At 39.4% G+C, this 18891-nt stretch overlaps 1 protein-coding gene across 4 annotated transcripts in view; it reads left to right on the top strand.

Moving 5' to 3' along the window:
* The window catches only part of ARFGEF2 (ARF guanine nucleotide exchange factor 2), an 85168-nt gene that overhangs the window by 53519 nt on the left and 12758 nt on the right, over positions 1-18891 (top strand). For 3 of the 4 annotated variants that reach the window (XM_070420772.1, XM_070420771.1, XM_070420775.1), the window contains 12 exons: positions 456-555; positions 1903-1943; positions 2042-2211; positions 5700-5851; positions 8267-8439; positions 10410-10570; positions 11762-11892; positions 12040-12169; positions 14349-14484; positions 15543-15681; positions 15787-15841; positions 18015-18129. In XM_070420772.1, coding sequence (XP_070276873.1) covers positions 456-555; positions 1903-1943; positions 2042-2211; positions 5700-5851; positions 8267-8439; positions 10410-10570; positions 11762-11892; positions 12040-12169; positions 14349-14484; positions 15543-15681; positions 15787-15841; positions 18015-18129 — 1503 coding nt within the window. The remainder of the gene's footprint in view (positions 1-455; positions 556-1902; positions 1944-2041; positions 2212-5699; positions 5852-8266; positions 8440-10409; positions 10571-11761; positions 11893-12039; positions 12170-14348; positions 14485-15542; positions 15682-15786; positions 15842-18014; positions 18130-18891) is intronic. The other variant, XM_070420774.1, reaches the window with a different exon arrangement.

Below are 18891 nucleotides of genomic sequence, written 5' to 3'. Positions count from 1 at the left end.
GTTAGAATAGTACAGTGTAACAGTTAGAAGCATGGACTCTATGAAAATGGAGGGTTGTAATAGTACCTACTTCTTAGGGTGCATGTGAGGGTGACTGGAGTGAAATCCTGGAACATTATACTGAACATTCAGCAGGTGTAAGCCATTACATATTCTAGAAGCTCTGGGTTAGTGTCCATTAATTCAAATTTGTTTTCCTTAATAATGGGCATTTAATACTATAAAAATGTAAAACACTATGAAGAAAGAGAGATGATTAATACAAACAAGGAAAGTATAAGAATTCATTTTAAAAGCCAAAACCCAAAACCCAAGTTTAATTTTATTCCATCATCAATTGAGGATATTTTTGCCTGCAAACCATTCTCATTTGTGTCTTTTGTCTGCATGTTGATACTGTGTGCTGCATACTTGCCTGTTTGGAAGCACTGTTGGTTTTGCGCATTGTGTTTCAGGTAATTTGGTGAGTGGTGGAGTGGATAAAAGACAGATGGCCAGTTTCCAGGAATCGGTTGGGGAGACCAGCTCCCAGAGTGTGGTCGTAGCTGTAGACAGGTAATGACTTTTCTCTCCAGTGAAGCTGGACCACCCAGGGGCTTGGCGTCCTCTGTGTCAGCAATTTTCAACCTTGTTCATCTTACGGCACATATAAACCAATTACTAAAGTTCTGTGGCACACCAAAAAAATCTATTTGTTGCTGATCTGCCAAAAAAAATATAGGTAAAATATTTTGATTCATTTACACCAGATGGTTTTTGTTGTGTTGGCTGTTGTCATTTTTATTTGACAATCTAAGGGAAAAAGAGCTCAGTGCCCATGACTAAATAGTAAGGTCGTTCATATTTTAAAAATTCTTAAGAGCTCTGGCCGGTTTGGCTCAGTGCATAGAGCGTTGGCCTGTGGACTGAAGGGTCCCAGGTTCGATTCCGGTCAAGGGCACATGCCTGGGTTTCGGGCTCAGTCCCCGGTGTGGGAAGTGCAGAAGGCAGCCAATCAATGATTTCCTGTCATCATTGATGCTTCTATTTCTTTCTTCCTCTCCTTTCCTCTTTGAAATCAATAAAAATATATTTTAAAAAATTCTTAGGGAACAAAAGTTGAAAATCGCTGCCCTATGTACTTACTAGGTGAATGACTCCTAGTATGTTTAACTGTTGTCAATGTTGTCAGTTCCATATCACTCAAGCTAAGAACTGTTTGAAGTGTTGCATGATCCATAACTGCTAATAGCCTTCACATTCATTTCGATTTTGACCTTGAATTGCATCATGACCTTTTTAAAAAAATTGCAACTTTAAAAGCCTTTGGTAATTCCAAAGTTCAGTTCTGAAAATGTTGATTTTGGTAATTTTTTGCCAGTTTTTTTGTTGCTGTTATGGAAGAGCAGCGTTTTGGAAGTCCTCACTCAACCACTCCCACTGTGGTGACATCACATGCTAATAAGTTTTAATTCTTCCTCCCTCCTTTTTTTTAAAAAATATATTTTATTGATTTTTTACAGAGAGGAATAGAGATTTAGAAACATCAATGAGAGAGAAACATCGATCAGCTGCCTCTTGCACACCCCCTACTGGGGATGTGCCCTCAACCAAAGTACATGCCCTTGACCAGAATCGAACCTGGGACCCTTCAGTCCCCAGGCCGACGCTCTATCCACTGAGCCAAACCTGTCAGGGCCCCCCCTCCTTTTGATGTGTCACTTTCTCTGTCAGTGTAGGTATTTCTGTTCTCAAGGCAATTCATTGACCAATTCTGTACCTCTGATGCTTCAGCATTTATTTTAAAGTGGAGATACCAGACCTGAAATGTTTCCTTTCTCCCTTTTCTAAGATTGTTTGAGATTGAAACTTAGGCTTCCAAATCTAATTTTTATTTTATTATGTCTGGAATTACCTTCCTAGAATTTTTACTGGATCTACTAGACTGGATGGAAATGCAATAGGTATGTATGTGACTCCTCTGTGACAACTACAGACGCCTCATATTGTGACTGACCATTACTAACGAGGCCTTGCATGTGTTGTTGCGTCTGGCCTGTAGTTGATTTTGTCCGTTGGCTATGTGCCGTGTCCATGGACGAGTTGGCTTCCCCCCACCATCCCCGCATGTTCAGCTTACAGAAGATTGTGGAGATATCGTATTACAACATGAATCGGATCCGACTGCAGTGGTCCCGAATATGGCATGTGATTGGAGATCACTTCAACAAGGTAACTCTTCAAATTTCAAAACTATTCCATCCATGTCCAAGACAAGCAGGCAGTTAAATTTTAAAAAGAAGTGAAGTGATGAGAGTTTAGGTGCCTATCATTCATTTTCCTTGTGGAGTCCAAGACAGCTCAGTAGGACCAATAGCATACTTACATATTGATAGAACTCATAGAGAATAAATAAGAATTCAGGCTGTGCGAAAACTTCTATATCCCATATCCAGGACATAGATTAACATCACAAAGAGCATTATAGTCACTCAACAAACATATTGGTATTTGAAAGCATTATGAAATCCTAAAGTGCTTTCTGAAAAGTTTATGTTCCATATAGTTTCTCTATTAAATGTCACTTCCATTCTATTCTAACTTCCATTGCCACCACTTTTCTGAAACCTTTGTCGAGTAAACGAACACTTTTTTTTAATTAGAACTAAGCAAGAGCCTTCTGTGATCTGAAACTGACAACTACTGAGAGAAAGCCAGATTAAACTTTCTCTCCACCAGAGGTTTCATTATATACAGGTAGACACATGCACACCTATATTGACCAAAGAAAAAGAAATCAGAAGAATATGTATGTATTATATGTGTATATATGTATTTGTGATGCTATTTGCTTCATAAGGGAAAAGTAACAGCTTAACACTGTTCCCTACCAAAACACACTTCACAATTTACAAAAAATTTCTCAGGCCTGGAGATATAATAATACAGAGTTATAATACAGATGCTTAAAAATAGTAAGAAAAACAATTTACCCAAAAGAGAGTCACTCTTTACACTGAATAGAAGAAAAATCGTAAAAAGAAGTTGTCTGTCATTGAATATAGAAGAAGCAGTAGAGTGCCAATAAATAATTTGTAGCACCTGCGAATTTCTGTGGTGCTCCTCCCCACCCTCAGGGACCAATTTGAGGCTAGGACTAGGATGCCACTAATTGTGTAGACTCAGAAAGAGTTGGATACTATTGGCTCTCACGGGCAGCTGCTAGCCTGCTCCAGGGCCCTACAGAAATAAGGCATTGTCAGATGTAGTCTGGCTTCTAACTTGGTACATCAACTAATCAAAGTTTTTGTTTACTTTGTGTCCTTATTAGCTCCAAGTAGGGTACCTCACAACATCTGTTTAACAAACTACCTGAGTGCCTTATACCAGGCAATGGACAGATGAGGTCCCTGCCCTCAGGGAGTTCACCCACATTTAATGATAAAATAATCGATGGTAAAGGGTCAGGTGACACAGTATGTCAGTCCTCTCTGGATGTGACCTTTCATCTGAACCCTCAGTGAGCAAACAGCCACAAGAGTCTGAAGATGACCCAGAGCAACTGTTTGCTAAGTTAATAGTGACACTCATTCATCTAAAGTCAACTCATTTAGCAACCATCTTTCCCACTGTTCGGGTAAATAAACTTTTAGTGGACCAGTTGACATGATTGATATGAACTTGCTGGAAGTCTAGGTTTCATGTTCAGTGGAACTTCTTTTGGTGGGGAGCATCGATTTTACGAGTCCCTTTCCAACCTGCAATTCTGTTGTCAAAACTCTACATGCCAGTTCTCAGCTATCACTGGGTCACTTCTGGGCAAGCTTGGGACGTGGGCTGGCAGATAGTACTTAGACATTTCATGGTTGTCAACTTCATTCCATCTAATCGGTGCCATTAAGCACAAAGTTTGGAAAATTCAGTTGCTCGCCCTGGGGCTTTTTATTCTTTCCACCACCTCAGAAAGATGTCTGCTTCCCTTGGGAACTGGAGCACATGAGAATCTCGAGGCTTGAGGAAATGGATGGCTAAGTACAGCTGTAACTTAGCTCTGGGGATTCTAGCAGAGCCATTGGAACAATCACGTTTCTTTTCTTCTAAACTAGGGCACGTGTGTGTCTTAGGGTATGCGAAGCTGCACAATAAGCCTGCTGTGCATTTCTGAAACAGGAATTCCTGAATTCTCCTGGATTTTTAGGATGGGGATATATTTTTTATTAGTCTCTAATTACATGAAAATCTTTAAAAAATTATATCTAAAACCAGTTTGACCATCACCACCCCCAACAGGACCCTCCCCCCCCCAAAACTAATTGTTCTGATCAGTTTGGTACATATCTTTCCAGACATTTTTCTATACACATGCATATGTAGGTACTCATAGAAAAATAGATAATATTGTCTTGATTTGTTTTGCTTTTTTAAAAAACATAAATAGTATTAAACATATTTTGTAATTTGCTTCTTAATTGTGCTAGAATATGTGAGTTTATTCTTTTTTAATTGTAGTAAAACATACATAACAGAATTTTCCATTTTAACCATTTATAAATGTAGAGTTCAGAGGTGTTAAGTACATTCATTGTGGTAATCTCCAGCATTCTTTCCATCTTGCAGAACTGAAACTCTGTACCCATTAAGCAACGACCCCCATTCCTTCCTCTCCCCAGTCCTTGGAAACCACTTTTTACTTTCTGTCTGTGAATTTGATGACCTTGGGTACTCATATAAATGGAATCGTGCAGTATTTGTTCTTTTGTGTCTCACTTATTTCACTTGGTATAACGTCCTCAGGGTTCATCCATGTTGTAGCCTTTGACAGAATTTCCTTCTTTTTATGAGGCTGGATTTATTCTTTCTTTTTAATTGCCAAACATTATTCCATCTGAACATATCATCATGTAGTCATTTTCCTATTGATCTTTTTTTTTTTCTAAATGATGATGACTTTTGTTAAAATTCAAACATTTCCAGTCAGCCACGTGTCAGTGAAGTTTCTCGCCTGGAACAGGCTCCTGCATGTGGTTTAGGTCCTTTGTCAGGGATTCTGGTGAGAAATATTCCTTTGCTCTGCTGTTAGGGTTTCTTCTTGAGGGAGAAGTCTAAGAAGTACCAACCAAAAACACACCCATAACTTCAGTCCCTAAAAGTAGGTAAGCCACAGACAAGTCCAATGTCAAGGGAATTGAAAAGCCTCACTATTTCTACTGAATTTTTTGAGGCTGATGATACACATGTATAATCTTTTGCTTTAGGCAGCAAACATGGGCAGTATGAAAAGGCTTTACAGAGACTTCCAAGTCTTTTGACCTGTCATGTGTATTTGTATAAAGTTAAATAGCACATGGAGAATTATTTAATGGATATAATTTCAATTTTGCAAGGTGAAGAGAATTCTGGTAGTACAGCAATGTGAATGTCTTTACTAAACTGCACTTAAAAATGGTTAAGATGATATATTTTGTGTTATGTGTATTTTGCCACAATTTTTAACAAATTAGCACATTTTGAAAGAACTAACTAAATATGCATTACTTTCACCATTAAACTTAAATAAAATTATACAGGTCATAGCCATAAAATAACCATTGTTTTCCTCCTTCGGTGTGTTTTCCCAGAGCATTTATTTTAAAGGCAGGATGTCCATTTTTGAGGTTCAGAACCCCACATCCACAGTTGTTTCACTGAGCCTATTTCACCTTACATCCTGTTCTGCTCAGGTTGGCTGTAACCCTAATGAAGATGTGGCTATCTTTGCTGTTGACTCATTAAGGCAACTTTCCATGAAGTTTCTTGAGAAGGGAGAATTAGCCAACTTCCGTTTCCAGAAAGATTTTTTGAGACCCTTTGAGCATATAATGAAGAAAAACAGGTATGTGCATTGTTCTGAAAGAGCTTTGGTCAACTTTCCCATTGGACCCAGCCAGTGAGGCTCATTGGTTGAGCATCAACCTATTAACCAAGAGGTTCCCCCAGTTCGATTCCCATCAGTGCACATGCCCAGATTATAGGCTCAATATCCCTCATCCTTCCTCTCTCTAAAAAAAGAAAAACATATTTATTAAAAATTTCCCTATTGGGCCCCTAAAAGGACCCCCTACCACTAACCACACAATTAATTTTTTCTTCCTTGATGGTGGAAGCAAATAAAATGAACAGACTGTGATTCGCGTCTATTGTCTCTAAGTAAATCACACTGCGATCTGTGTGTAACATTCCCCAAAGGACACATTACACCACTGCAAATAGTAGAAATAGGTGACCCGTCATTTTGAGGCTGATGGGGGGGGAGCGGGGGGGTGGGGGGGGGGGCGGGGGGAGGCAGAGAAAGAGTCACTGCTGAAGCAGCCTCAAGCAAGGTCAGGGATTATGTGACTCAGCATTTGTGCCCCAGGGAAGTGATAAAAAGGTCAGGGCAGCTACTAGCCCTTTGAAGCAGTCACCCTTTTCATTCATTCACTTGGCTGTGTGAGAGGCCTGCCATCTCCTAGGTACTATTCTAAGTGCCAAGCATACAGCAATAACGCAAACAGTCAACCCTAACCGGTTTGGCTCAGTGGATAGAGCCAGCCTGCAGACTGAAGGGTCCTCGGTTCGATTCCCATCAAGGGCACGTACCTTGGTTGCGGGCACATCCCCAGTAGAGGGTGTGCAGGAGGCAGCTGATCAATGTTTCTCTCTCATCGATGTTTCTAACTCTCTATCCCTCTCCCTTCCTCTCTGTAAAAAACCAATAAAATATATATTTTTTTAAAAACAGTCAAAAATTTATATTTTCATTTGGCCCTAATTCGATAATCATTGCAGCTAGGTGATAGGTATACAGTATTCATTACTCTGTTCTCTCTACTTACATATATGTTTGAAGTTTTTCATAATAAAATTAAAAAACAAGTCCTTGTTTATATTCCAGTGGGCTAGATAAGTAAATGTTCAGTAAATCATTGGTAATTACTCTAAAGAACTTTAGGGGATACTCTTTTTTTTTTAAAATGTATTTTATTGATTTTTTACAGAGAGGAAGGGAGAGAGATAGAGAGTTAGAAACATCGATGAGAGAGAAACATCGATCAGCTGCCTCCTGCACATCTCCTACTGGGGATGTGCCTGCAACCCAAGTACATGCCCTTGACCGGAATCAAACCTGGGACCCTTCAGTCCGCAGGCCGATGCTCTATCCACTGAGCCAAACCGGTTTCGGCTAGAAACACTCTTTATACAGGGCAGTCACAGCCCAGTTGTTGTCAAGGACTCAGGTTCTTTCCATTTCTTTGTTTGGCCATCCACAAGGTCACTTTCATCCTTGAGCCTGTTGTTTGTGATTGCTGGACTGAGGCTCTAGCTCCAGCCATCATGCTGCGTTCGGAATGAAAATAAGAGAAAAGGGGGCAGAGCCTGCCATGTATTCCTTTTAAGACGAAAGCCAAACCTTCCCAGAAACCTCTTCTCCCTGATGCCGTACATTTTCTCTGACATCTAATTAGAGCAGATCATGGAGCTCCCCTAGCTGCAGGGGAGGCTGGGAAATCGAAGACCTGGCACATGCTACAAGATTGCCATTTATCTTATACCGTTTATGGTCCATTTCCTGATGTTGGGCATGTTGCTGCCTGCAGTGAGAGTTCTGTTGTAAGGAGGTGGGAGGGTAGCTTCTGGGTAGGCAACTAACTGTCTGCCACAGTGATTACTTAACCATTTTTTCTTTTTGTTGTCTGTAATTTTTTTTTTGTATTGTGTAAGAGTTTATTTGAGGCAAACTGCCGACATATGCTGGGGAGCAAGATCTCAAAGCTCCAGAGAATAATAGTTTTGCAGCTTTTTTTATGGATGTGATATTAAAAAGGAAACATAAGGACAGTTACATGGAGATGGGGAAAAACAAGGCAGTGATTGGATTACAAGATAGTTAACAAGATTATGTGGTCTCTTATTTCAAAGGTGTGTTAACCTAGATGCACAGAAACAACAGACAGGTCTGCCTGGGGCATGACTACTCACTGTGACCTGCCCAATTAGGAATTTATGACCAATCATCCTGTGAGGTTCTTTTCCATAGAATCTCTTTTTTGTATTCACAGTTCCCCCTTTTGGTCATAAATCAATCCAAAGGATACATTTATGACCAAGCTTTGGTCAAATATTGTCTCTAATTTTTTTTTAAGTGAATCTAGATTACTGCGTGGTTTAAAAAAATGTGTTCAGTACTGCTTCTACATGATAAGCTGTGTTTATGTGTCTTCCCACTGTCCAAAGTACAGATGACATGGCTGCCCCATTTCTTCCTCAGGTCGCCGACCATCCGGGACATGGTGATCCGCTGCATTGCCCAGATGGTAAACTCCCAGGCGGCCAACATCCGCTCGGGCTGGAAGAACATCTTTGCCGTGTTCCACCAGGCAGCCTCGGATCACGACGGGAACATCGTGGAGCTGGCCTTCCAGAGCACAGGCCACATTGTCAGTAGGTGTCTCTGTTCCCTCCTAACATCCACCCACAAGACTGGAAGAGGGACCACTTATTTCCTGTCTCTTTTACTCCCAAAAAAGGGCTTCCTTGGTTTACCTGTACTGTGATACAATGATGTGCCACATTCTTGACACGTGTACAGCATCCCTATGAAGGAAATACTGTCAACTCTCATTATTCGCAGCGTCCATGTTGGTGAATTCACCTGCTTGCTAAAATTTATACGTAACCCCCACGAATACTCCTGGCACTTTTGTTGCCATTTGTGGACATGCACATGCACAGAACAGCGAAATACTTGAGTCGCCCAAGGTACACATTCCCAGCTGGGTTAGAAGGTCATGCTCTGCCTTCTTGTTTCAGCTCTTTTACTATAAATAAGCAAGCATCCTTTTCATAGTACACTTCCACATTTTTTGCATTTTTGTCTTATTGTTGGTGACTTTGCCATTTAAAATGGCTCTGCACATAGTGCTAAAGTGCTGTCCTGTGTCCGTAAGCACAGGAAGGCTGTGATGTGCCTTATGGAGAAAATACATGTTTTACATAAACTTCATTCAGGCATGAGTTACAGTGCTTTGTTGGCTGTGAGTTCATTGTTAATGAGCCAACAGTATATATTAAATAAGGTGTCTTTAAACAGATGCACATAAAGCAAGGTTATGTAGTGATCAGTTGATGAAAATGTGATGGTCCGAGGTTCGTAGGAACCTAACCCCGAATTTCCCCTAGAAGTGATAGTTCAGAAATTGCTAATTCAGTGTTCACAGCTAATCTAGAGAACCCAACTACCATGATTAATGAGAAGTGACTACACCATCGTTTTCCCCATTTTACTGAAGAGAAAACCGAGGCATCAAAAAATAAAGAACAACTTGCCCAAGGTGACGCAGCTAGGAAGTGGTGGAGTAGGATTCACACCAGGCAGTCCAGCACTGTGTCCCTCTACCCTAGACTGACCAGAAGTTCCTGTCCTGCCTGTGATCATGTAACAAGATGTTTACTGGTCTTGGTCTTCGTGGAAATTGTAAAGCACTGGGTCACCTTTCATCTTTTTTCATTTTTTTAACTTTTTGTAAACTTCTTGCTACGCATATATTTCTCCTAGATCATGTGATATTTGTAGGGTTTTGAAAACTTCAGGTTTCTAAATTTCCTTTAACCTTTAGCTCATTGACATTTATCTTTACAGGATTCCATTCAGCAAGGTAGCACAAGGTGTGGTCTTAGGAAGGAAACAACCAGAGAATTAAGGGATGAGGTCAGGATCACAGACTAGGCCAGAGCCTTGCTCAGGGCTCAGCTTTTGGCAGACAAACCACTATGAGCAACGGCACAACACAGATCAGTGTTTACGTCTTACGTAGTTCCTCAAGCTCCATTCTAAAGCAGCCTCAGTTAAATGGACACCTTGGCATCCTGCTGCAGCTTGGCTTTCTCATGGCTCACCCTCTCTCACTTCCTTAGGGACACTTCTCAGGACCTATTCGGAGAGATCTCCCCTGACCACCAGCCTAAACAGCCCCTCTTACCTTCTGCCCCTTATCTAGAACTCACCCCACCTGAGATTATCTTATATATGTATTGACTTAGGTGATTGTTGTCTGTCTTGCCCATTGGAGCACAAGCACCATGAGGCAGCAAGTTTGATTCATCATCTCTTTGTCTCCAGGGCCCATAACCATGCTTTGCACATAGTTGACACTCAAATGTTTGTTGAATGAATGATTATTTGGGTCTTTACGAAATTGTTTGAGCTCAGGAACCAGTTTAGCCCAAATTGTACCCAGTGCACTTATTCCTGAATAATTGACTAAGAAGCACTGTCTTACAGAAATACTGACATGCTTTTCTTAGATTTTCACAGAAGAACTCCTCTCTGGTGTGTGTGTGTGTGTGTCTCTCTCTAATCCCCATTTCTAAATCCTGATCTTATTTTTTTTTATGTGCCTTTGTCTCCCCAGCAACTATTTTCCAGCACCATTTCCCTGCAGCCATCGACTCCTTTCAGGATGCTGTGAAGTGCTTGTCGGAGTTTGCCTGCAATGCCGCTTTCCCTGACACCAGCATGGAAGCCATCCGGCTCATCCGTTTCTGTGCCAAATACGTCTCCGAGAGGCCTCGGGTACATTTCTCCTTTCCTCGCTCATATGGGCGATGAGGGGAAGGAGTTGTGGGGCCAAAACCCCACTCCTGGCAAAGAGCTTTCCATTGTAGGGGTTATACCTTTTCTGTATTTTATATTTATGAAGTTATTTTATTCAACTGAGCTTTTATTTGGTATCCTACAAATTATTTTGTAGACAATAATAGTATTTTAGCTTTGAATTTTCGCAAAGCTGAACAAGCTAGACCTTTCTATTTGAAGGAAAATAAACCTCCCTTTTAGGAAGTGACATTATGCCATTGTGACATGGCTGGGAAGTCACATTGAAAAATCACCTGGAAATATTTTGGGTTTTTCTATCATGTCTCACCTATCTAAGGAGGCCTGCTTGGTTTAAATGACAATCTCAAAACACTGAAATTGGGTGGAAACAAACATAAACTACGGTGGCTAGATCTCTTATCAAGCATTCTCTGCAGAACTGTAAGCCCCTGAAAGGACATGCTTGGTCCCCCACAGCAGCTCATTAAGATGATGATGATCATGAGAGCCACTGTCGGCTGAGCACTGGCTACATGTCAGGCACCGTTCTAGGCACCGTGCGTTGATTTATGTAATCTTCATAGCAGACCGATGAGGTGGGTAGTTATATCCCCATTGTGCAGGGGAGTTAACTGAAGCACAGAGAGAAATTGCCTAATGTTAGATAACCAGAGTTGATAAAGAAATTCCTTTACAACAAACAATGCCACTTTAAGAGTGGTTACAGAGCAGAGGGCTAGAAATCCTAGAGATAGGGCTTCACATCCAGGCTATGGAAAGACTGCCAGCTCTTGACTGCATGACCTTGGGCAGTTTACTTAAACTCTTAAGTTCCTCAGTTGATTCATCTATAAAATGGGACCATTATTTTTTCCCTGCCCCTCAGAATCATTGTGAGAATTATTAAACCATGTAGAGTACTTTCACAGTCCCTGGCCCATAACAAGCATTCAGTATAGTAGCTGCTGCTGCTATTATTTTAAGTAGTACTTTAAGTACTGTATTAACATTCCAGAAAGACCTAAGACCTAAGATTTTGCAGCATCCCTTGCTGAATGGATACTTTCAGGAGAGAACATGTGTGAGGCCTTCCCCCCTGTGTAGTTCCCTTTCACTTCCTTCCTTTTGCTTGCATAGTCTTTATCTGAGAGGTGACTTTCATTGTAGGTGCTACAAGAATACACAAGCGATGACATGAATGTGGCTCCTGGTGACAGAGTCTGGGTCCGAGGCTGGTTCCCCATTCTGTTTGAGCTCTCCTGCATCATCAATAGGTGCAAGCTAGATGTGCGGACAAGGTAACTGTGTCCCAGGGCGGTGCCCCTGCCATCACTGAATGAGCCTCAGTCACCTGCTCACCTGATCCCATGCTCTCCCACTCTCTTCTCTGCTGTTCTCTTCCCCCACCCCCTTCCCTCTTCTGCTCCTGGCTTTGTTTCCTGCAGAGGACTCACGGTCATGTTCGAGATCATGAAGAGCTATGGCCACACCTTTGAAAAGCACTGGTGGCAGGACCTGTTCAGAATCGTGTTCAGGATTTTTGATAATATGAAACTCCCGGAGCAGCAGTCGGAGGTAGGTGATGACTACAGCACAGCCGGGATGGGATGGGAGACAAGCCTCTCTGGCCTTTGTCTGCCTCTGGGGTTGTGTCCTCATCTACATGGAAGTCTTAAATACTGAGCCACTTGAGATGTGTTTTAAAAATGGGAATATCCTTCCTGGCACTCTTCTACCAGTATCAACTAATGAAGAAGCCCTCCCTGTCTGAGGACAAGTGAGAGGAAATTAATCACCACGCTCTGCCTTTTTGGCCCTGAGGCATCGTACCTGCCAGATCAGCAGGGCACCTGACTGGTTCACTTAACTTCTGAACAATCAGTAAAAAGTGGAGTGACTCTGTCCCTTCAAAAACACACTTAAAGGGGTTTTTAATATGAACTTGCAGTCAGATGATGTCAGCAAATATTAGGCCTTTTTTAAAAAGATATGAGATGTTTCTAGTTGTCTTTGTTATTTCTCCCCTGGAGGTAAAGGGCTGAGGAGAAGGCATTCTAGTTCAAGATTTTAAGATGGGAGAGTAACTTTTTTACCTTCTTTTAGGAACAGCATTCCCTCCCTCCCCCTGATATAAAAGGAACATATACTTAATATGGAATTTTAGGAATATAAAAAACATAATTTAAAATCATTCCAAAATTAGAGTTAATGTTTTGGCAAGTTTTCCTCTGTCTTTTATATAGATTAAATAAGGTTGTTGAATGGACCTGGTTATAGTAGAGATACAGTTTTCTAATCTTATATTAAAGTAATTAAAATTTTTCTTCATTATAAAACAAATTGGAAAACAGAAAAAATTTAAGCACCCACAGTTTAAAACTTCCACAGGTTACCACTATTAACCCCTTCAGATATGCCGTGTGTTGTGTGTGTGTGTGTGTGTGTGTGTGTATTATACACTTCTTTTTTTAACAAAAATGGAATCCCATCATATACTGGGAACTGCTTTTTTAACTTAATGTGTTTTTTTCTACAACTGCAACTTGTCCTCCACAATGTTTTTAAGGACTGCAAAACATTCCTATCTGTGGATGTTCCATAGTCCATGGAAAATTGTTTCCAATTTTCCTTTAGACAGCAATGAAATGAACATTTTGCAGCTACAGTTTGCTTTCAGGAGAAGTGGTCTGACTGCCAGGTTTGGGACTTGCACATCACTGAGGCTTTTGATACTTCTAGTTGACCTCCAAATGCACTCACAGCTCTTCACACTTCTGCCAGCAATGTATGCGAGTTACCGCTTCCCCATACCCACTCCAGCTCTTTGTAATTTATTTAATCATTAATTTGATAGGCCAGAGATGTGAGAGTGACACATCTACTGGTTGCCTCCTGCACGCACCCTGACCAGGGCCAGAGATCAAACCCACAACAGAGGTATGTGCCCTTGACTGGGAATCAAACTTGGTACCCTTCGGTCCATAGGCCAACGCTCTAACCACTGAGCAAACCCAGTCAGGGCTAGATATTTCTTCAACATAGTTTTTTCAGATATATATCTAGAAGTAGAATTTATTGGATCATATGGTAGTTCTATATATATATGGTTTTTTTTAGGAGTCTCCATACTGTTTTTCATAGTGGCTGTACCAATTTACAGTCCACCAACAGTACAGAAGTGTTCTCTCTTCTCCACATCCTCTCCAGCATTTATCTCTTGTCTTTTTGATGAATGCCATTCTAACAGCTGTGAGGAGACATCTCATTGTGGTTTTGATTTTCATTTCCCTAATGTTTAGTGATGTTGACTACCTTGCCCTGTGGCTGTTGGCCATTTTTATATCTTCTTTGAAAGATGCCTATTTACTCATTTTTAATATTTAAATTTTTGATGTATGGTATATTTAGCATAATCTTATATTCATTTTTTCCAAATCATTAAAAATTTTTGTAAGTAATACTTTGAATGACTGTTTAATGTTCTGTCAAATGGATGTACTCAATTTAATCGCACATTGCTGGACATGAGTTTGTATCTGTTTACAGTGTATAAATACCAGTGTGATAAACATAAACCTCACCCACAAATCTTTGATTATTTCTTTTGGGTTCATTCCTAGAAGTGTTATTGCACCAATGGATGTGAACTGATAGGACTGTTGATACATGATGCTAGATTGCTTTCTAGAATAGTTTGTCAGTGATGTCTGGGACAGAGAGGTCTTTAAATATTATCTTTTTACTGTTTTTCCAGAAATCTGAGTGGATGACAACAACTTGTAATCATGCACTTTATGCTATTTGTGACGTATTTACCCAGTTTTATGAAGCTTTGAATGAAGTTCTTCTTTCTGATATATTTGCACAGTTGCAGTGGTGTGTAAAACAAGGTATTCTATGTCTCTAGGCATCATTTATCTTGACATAGTCCTTCATGAGAGACTAATTTTTTCCACATATAAAAGCATGGCTATAATGCCAAAGAGTACACTGTATCATTTCATTCAAGGGTGGGGAACCTTTTTTCTGCCAAGGGCCATTTTGATATTTATAACATCATTCACAGGCCATACAAAATTATCAGCTTAAAAATTAGCTGCTATATTTGGTCAAACATTTAATAAGTCACCCTAATGCCTTGGCAGGGCCTGACCAGATGATTTTCCCAGCCTTAGGCGGCCCTCGAGCTGGATGTTCCCCACCCCTAATTTCATTGGTGAAAATGTATTTTTAAAATTTTAATTAAAACATAAAAACAATCTCTCAACCAAGTCAGTTTATATTTCTTTAAGATGGGATGTATTTTTATATTTTAAAAGATGTACCTTTTTGTAAGTTACACTATTCTTTTCTATTTTTGTCTATGTTTAAAATTTTCTGTAATGTTTTTTAAATGTACTGTGGGAGTCAAGAGCAATAGCTTCATCGATGGACATTTTTTGTTTTAATACTTAGGTGTTTATTTTAGTGTGTATTAGGAAAAATACCCACATAGCACATTAGATCTGGATGCATTAGATAGTTTTGGCTTCGTAAGATGAGGCTTAATTTAAGCTTTTCAAAAAGTGACTCAGTTTTAAAATAAATGATAAAGCAGTTGATACTGATATGGCAAAAACTGGAAAAATAGAATTTGAATGACTACATTTTTAAAAACACTGTTCTGATATTTTCCATCTTCTCTTACCATTTCTCATACAAGAAGCCAGTTAATTAAGTAGCAAAATGTTGACCTTCTTCCGATCCCTAGCAGTAAAGCTATGAGAAATAATTTCTCCCCCACTTGAACTATAAAAACGTTAATACTATCTGTAGCAATGCTGCATTAATTAAAAGCCTATAAACCCACCAGTGGCATAGTCTCCACTTCACAACATGAAGCATCAGCAATCTGTTTGGAATCAAAGAGCAGTTGAAGTTTAATGATAGATATTATTTTATTTTACAGATAATGAGCAATTGGCTCGATCAGGTACAAATTGCTTAGAAAACTTAGTAATATCCAATGGAGAGAAATTCAGTCCTGATGTCTGGGATAAAACGTGCAGTTGTATGATGGATATTTTCAAAACAACCATCCCACATGTGTAAGTGTTAGTGTGATTATCGTTATGTGTTTGTATGTGCAGTGGAGCCTCAGAGCTCTGCGTTGCCTTTCAAGTGATCATTTTCCTTCTCTGCATTTTCTCAAGTTTGCTGACGTGGAGGCCTGTGGGAATGGAGGAAGACTCATCAGAAAAACATTTGGTAAGATTTCTTTTTGGTTCTCTTTTCTCATTTTATAGTAAAAGATTTAGCAGCCCAAAGAGTTAATGCTTTCCTGATGGGAAGTGAGTTAAAATCATTATAAGATCTAAAAACGATATATGTTCATTAACACGGTTTTTCAAAAGTGTAGAAAAATATTACGAAAATAAGTCATCTCAATAAAAAACACAAAACATTTCTAGTTTTTTCTTTATGTGACTGCACTCACGTAACCCACATATTTGAAATTTGGCTTACTTGGCACATAATGTATTAACATTGTGAGCATTTTCCCATATTTTAAATATTCTCTGAGAACAGCCTTTTCAGTAGCTGCACATTATTATAATTTATTTAATGAATTCTCCCTTGTTGGACAGGTCAGTTCCCATACTTCACTGTTATAAATACTTTGGTGTAATTATCTTTGTTTATTATCCTCTTAAGTAGAGAGTGCTTTTTCTCTCCACCAATGAAGTAGTAGTTTTTAGGGGTTTTTTGTTTTATTTGTTTTCAGAATAAATTAATCATTTGTATAGAAAAGAATGTTCAGTATATGCCATACTTTCATACCTGGCTTTCCAACTAAGCAAGGATTAACTAGAGCAGTGATGGCGAACCTATGACACACGTGTCAGAGGTGACACGCGAACTCATTTTTTTGGTTGATTTTTCTTTGTTAAATGGCAGTTAAATATATAAAAAAAATATCAAAAATATAAGTCTTGCCCTAGCCGGTTTGGCTCAGTGGATAGAGCGTCAGCCTGTGGACTGAAGGGTCCCGGGTTCGATTCCAGCCAAGGGCATGTGCCTTGGTTGCGGGCACATCCCCGGTAGGGGGTGTGCAGGAGGCAGCTGATCCATGTTTCTCTCCCATCGATGTTTCTAGCTATCTATCCCTCTCCCTTCCTCTCTGTAAAAAATCAATAAAATATATATTTTAAAATATATATATATATATATATATATATATATATATATATATATATATGTCTTTGTTTTACTATGGTTGCAAATATCAAAAAATTTCTATATGTGACACGGCACCAGAGTTAAGTTAGGGTTTTCCAAAATGCTGACACGCCGAGCTCAAAAGGTTCGCCATCACTGAACTAGAGTATCAGCTGCAGCGTGTTGACACTTACTAAACGTTAACAATACGTTCACTGTATAACGGAAGTTATACACAGACTACCAAGTAGTAGTTGTTTTTGTGTGCAGCAACATAAAGTCCTAATTCAAGTCCCACTTTAAAATACTTTGTTTTACAAGTATTTTATAAGTGTTTGTAATTTATTTTAAATGTGTTTTTATATTGATTTCAGAGAGGAAAGAAGGGGAGAGAGATAGAAGCATCAATGATGAGAACCATCAATCAGCTGCCTCCTGGACCACGCATGCACGCACACACACACAAACACATACACACACAATCGAGCCCGCAACCCGGGCATGTTCCCTGACCAAAAACCGAACCGTGACCTCCTGATTCATGGGTCAACACTCAGCCACACCGGCCGGGCAGTGTTTGTAATATTAACGTCTATTCCCAAATAACAAAAAGGGCATTAGATTTCAAAAGGCATTTTGGGATATAGCAACTTAACAATGAAGCCCATTATTTAAACTTTCTGGTGGGTTTTTTTCATTTTATAACTTTACTTTTTTATTTTTTCAATTATGGCTGACATATTCAATATTATATTAGTTTTGGGTATATAGCATAGTGGTTAGACATTTAAATAACTTACAAAGTAATCCCCCCAATAAATCTAGTATCCCGATGACACCATACATAACTATTAAACTCTGTCTTCTGTAGTCAATTTAAAAAGGAAAAAAGGCGAGCTATTGCACTAGTTTATTTTTTAATTTGATCTCATTAAAATTTGGTCATGCTCATTGTTAAATCATATGTCGAGAAATGCCCTCTAAATTGGAATGAGAAAATATGAAGGTTTAATGGAGGGAAGAAATCATTGAAATTCCTAATCTCTCCTGTGTAGCCTCTGAGAAGTGTCACTTTAAGCATGCAATGTAATTGTACTTCAAGCTGAGCAAGACACTTATATTTAAGTTGGGCCCCAGTGTTAAAACAGGCACCGCTCCGCCCAGGTGCTGAATTACAGATGAAGAAAAGTGACCGTTGTATTTCTCTCTGGTTTACTTTTAGGATGTGGATCTGGACCGCCAGTCTCTAAGCAGCATAGACAAAAATGCCTCTGAGAGAGGCCAGAGCCAGCTCTCTAACCCCACTGATGAGAGCTGGAAAGGTAGACCATACGCAAGTAAGGCCACTTTTTTATTTTTTATTTTTTATTTATTTTAAATAGGTAACACATTTACATGGTTCAGATACTCAGAAGACACAAAAGGGTAAACATGATAAGCCTTTCCACACTGTGCCTCAGTCTGCCAGTTCCTTCCCGTCTGGCCGCCAGTGCCACCAGTTTCTTATGTGCCTTTCCAGAGACATTTGTTCATATGCAAAAAATGTATATCCATAACACACCAATATATATGTACACATAGATAGTTACAGAAATATAGATATACTACATATAGATACTGTGTATACATTTACATCAATTCTCTCCTCTTTATGCAAATTGTAGAATACTATGCATTATTATTTTATCACTTAATATATCTTAGAGCTTATTCAAAATCAGTCCCTAGCAGCTTTCACATTCTTCAACATGATTGTATATTATTTCAGTCTGTAGATGTTATTTGTGTAATTGGATCCCTACTAAAAGACATTTGTATTATTCCCACTATTTTTATGTTACAGTCAATACTGCATGAATCACCTAGTGTGCATCATTTATGAATTTATCTGTTATCATATGACCGAAATTTCTAGTCATTGGATTGCTGGGTTAACTGATAAGTGCTATTTGCCATTTTGGCAGATAAGTCCAGATTGCTGCCCATTAAGGTTATACCTGTTTACATGATCTCTGGAAACACTAGGTGATATTTGGTATATTTGGAGTCATTTTAATTTGCAGCTTTTTAATAATGAGTGAGACTGAGCCATTTTTTAA

This window comes from Myotis yumanensis, unplaced genomic scaffold (genome assembly GCF_028538775.1).
Source record: "Myotis yumanensis isolate MYYU_CA2020_CCGP unplaced genomic scaffold, mMyoYum1.0.hap1 SCAF_7, whole genome shotgun sequence".
Classification (NCBI taxonomy): domain Eukaryota; kingdom Metazoa; phylum Chordata; class Mammalia; order Chiroptera; family Vespertilionidae; genus Myotis; species Myotis yumanensis.
This window is presented reverse-complemented; position numbering and strand designations above follow the sequence as displayed.